We start from the raw sequence: 3,243 nt of genomic DNA, 5'->3' as shown, positions 1-3,243 counted from the left end.
TTGTTGTACATTTCTGGTTAGGTGCTAATTCGTTGTCTTAGTACTTGTACTCTGGCAATGACAATAACATTGAATCTAATCCAAACATTTGTTGTATAGAATACACTTTTATATATGGCAGCATGCAGTTCTCTGTTTGATACATGTCTGTTTCAAGAAAGTCCGTAGTGCTGCAATTATCGAATTCAAAAACTTTATTAATTTTTTTTAATTTTCAGTCCTCGCTGCAGTGTGCTGGTAAACATCAAAGGAACTGATATCTACAGAGACAGAAAGGACTATATTGATGTAAGTAACACAAGTTAAAGAGGCCCCTGTTGTGCTTTTTGGGGGGGGGGTTTCCATTTCCTGTGGTGTGTTATATAGGTTTGTGTGCATGTAAATGGTCTGCAAAGGCTAAAATCCTAAAAACTCTCTCCAGATATATGAGCCGGAGGGAGTGAAGATCTTCAGGATACCGTCACCAATCTTTTTTGCCAACATTGACTTCTTCAAGACCAAATTAGTGGAAGCTGTAAGTACAAAATATTGATGTTTTTTCTCTTTTTTTGGCAGAAAAACTCAAATTAATATCTTGAACTTAACAATTTGTGTTTGTCCCACACATCTCATTCACACTAACGTCTCCTCAGGTTGGATTTAGCCCGTTGAGAGTGTTGAGAAAGAGAAACAAAGCGGTGAGGATGATCCGGAAGCTTCTTAAGAAGGGAGACCTTCAGTGGACATCAGTAAGTAATGGCTTTGACCTCAGCAGCAACAACAACAACAACAACAACAACAACAACAACACACTTTCACAATCGCCTCCTCCTTCTTTTTTGACACTGTCATTGTTTACCCTACCTGCTTTGGTTTGAAATCTGTTCAGGTTTAGCAGTGATTAAATACATTTTATGACACAATAATGGACCTTAAACCTGCATTTTTTTCAAATATCCAGCATTGGTTCAAGTCCAATTGTATAGAAGTCTATGAGAAAATAACCCCATACTGTATCTGGCTTTATCTATTAATATTTTCCTAAGGGGGTTTCCGGTCTTAATCTCAAGTTCTGAGTCTTTTGTAACACATCATGATGTTCTTTTCTTTTTAAATGGTCCTATATTGAGTGAAATAAATTATTTATCCCGGTAGGCTTTAGGGCGGGGCTTCCTTATGATTGACAGGTGGCTGCCAAAGACTCTTGGATTCAGCTGCTAGACAAAACCACTGATTAAAAGCTAACTCCCCCATCTAAGTGCTCCATTCAGCTATTTCAATGACTACACATTGCATGAACAGTGTCTTACCGTTACAGAAAGGCTTCACTAATGCCTCCTGTAGACCCCTCAAAGAGTCGGAGGATGAGAGCAACATTGAGGAGTTGGACCTGCCGATAGACTTTAAGGATCTTCCCGCTCGGATCGACTGGAACGCCGATCTTCCCGCAAACATCAGCGTTCCCAAAACGGATCTCCACAGCCTGATCCTGGACTTCGCTGCTGTCTCCTTCCTGGACATCTCCGCTCTGAAGGGACTCAAAACGGTGAGTTGCAGTTATTTCAATGGGCCCTACTTTAGTTTTTTTGTGCATGTAAATGGTCTGCAAACGCCTCCATTGGACTCCTTTGTTTACCCCCGTAACATAGTGACATCACTAAGTAAATAAGAGCTTTTTGAACATTAAAGCATGGAGAGATGTCACAGTAGAGACACTACATACTGATATACACCTGAACATCAGCAGGAGAGGACTCTTTAAAGTAGAGACACTACATACTGATATACACCTGAACATCAGCAGGAGAGGACTCTTTAAATACATTTAAAAAATAAATCTTCTTGACCTTCCCTTCAGGCGCTGAGAGAACTGATTCGGGTTGAAGTCGAGATCTACATTGTGGCTTGTGATAGTAAGTATTAAACTGCAGTTTTTAAAGTCATTGCAATTGTTCATTTAACTTCTAGCAGACACTTAAACACAGGTTTAATGTGTGTATCTTCACAATAAAGTATCTTCATGTGTTTCTAATAAACTCTAAATGTATAAGTATTGCACACTTCACTTTTCAAATTCCTTACAAAATGTAACACAAATGTATAACCTCAAATATTTTCTACCGCAAGTTGCTTATGCATTAATTGTCCAGCCCAACAATGTACTCCAACCTATGCATCTTTATTCCTTACTTGGTTATGTCTGGTATCAAAATGCAATTAAAGCAAACAATTTGAACTAGAAAAGATTGATTTAAGGAACATTGCTTTTGAACTGATACAAGCTTTTTAGGAGCGTGTTGCTTTTAGAAGAGATAGTGGCCAACATGCATGACTGATATAATCCTTAGTGTCATACCTTCTGTTGGTGCTTTGACTAACCTCTTCCCTCTTTCTTCCCCGCAGCTTACATCCTTCAGAAACTGCACGACTGTTCCTTCTTTGACGATGAAGTTCTCCCGTCGATGTTTTTCCTGACGCTGCATGACGCCATGCTGCACATCCTCCAGAAACATCCAGAGTCCACGGAAGAGAAGTCTCACTATGACAAGGTGAGGAAGACACATTGAATGAAGTTCAAACAAAGCGCTGGGCATACAGAATATACTAACCTCTGTATGTTGCTCTGCAGATAGTAACATCAGTCACAATTCATCACCCTGGAGGCAGCTTGAGGAGCAGAGATCGACACGTACGTATCTGTTTTTGTAACCATTTCCTTTTATGTATTGGTTTATTTGAACTAAACACAAACTACTAAGTCCCATCTCGATTAGACAGAGCAAGGACGTTGACAAAGCCTTTTTGTTTTAAAGACTGCTACGCTACCAATAGCTTATGTTTTTTCCCCATTCACTCGCAAAGAATAGAAGTCAACAAGAGGCGAATGTACATTTTACGCGAGTGTGACCGTGACTTAAGACCAGGCTTGGAGAGTAACGGATTACAAATAACTGGATCATGTAGTGAGGATACACACACTGTATTCTCTTACAGTTACATAAAAGAGAGATTACAAAATTGGGGATTACTGGCAGGATTACAATGATATGTCGTAAAGCACATGCATACATTTAAAAAAAGTTAAACAAGTCTCAAGTGAAACTGTAGTTCATCTCGTGGTTCATCATTATGACCTCTACTTCAAAGTGGAAATGTCTCCACCTTCTGCAAGTTTGAAACTAAAACTGAGCTTTTATTGAATGTTCTCTTACTGTTAGCCAATAGACCACTTCCTGAATATGCTTAATAGAAAGCAGGTTTTTC

General features: G+C 39.2%; 1 protein-coding gene across 1 annotated transcript; it reads left to right on the top strand.

The window, feature by feature from the left end:
* Window positions 1–218: 218 nt before the first annotated feature.
* LOC104946037 (chloride anion exchanger-like) lies at window positions 219–2,668 on the top strand (the record flags this gene model as incomplete). The annotated part of the gene is made up of 7 exons (XM_010771777.1): window positions 219–288; window positions 422–514; window positions 633–728; window positions 1,298–1,525; window positions 1,838–1,892; window positions 2,383–2,528; window positions 2,609–2,668. Coding segments are annotated over 7 exons (748 nt in total), but the record flags the coding sequence as incomplete, so codon positions are not given.
* Between the last annotated feature and the right edge of the window lie 575 nt (window positions 2,669–3,243).

The sequence above is a fragment of the Notothenia coriiceps genome, unplaced genomic scaffold (assembly GCF_000735185.1).
Source record: "Notothenia coriiceps isolate Sejong01 unplaced genomic scaffold, NC01 NC01_scaffold00010553, whole genome shotgun sequence".
Lineage (NCBI taxonomy): Eukaryota > Metazoa > Chordata > Actinopteri > Perciformes > Nototheniidae > Notothenia > Notothenia coriiceps.
Note: the sequence above shows the minus strand (reverse complement) of the source record. Positions and strands in the feature narration are given on the sequence as shown.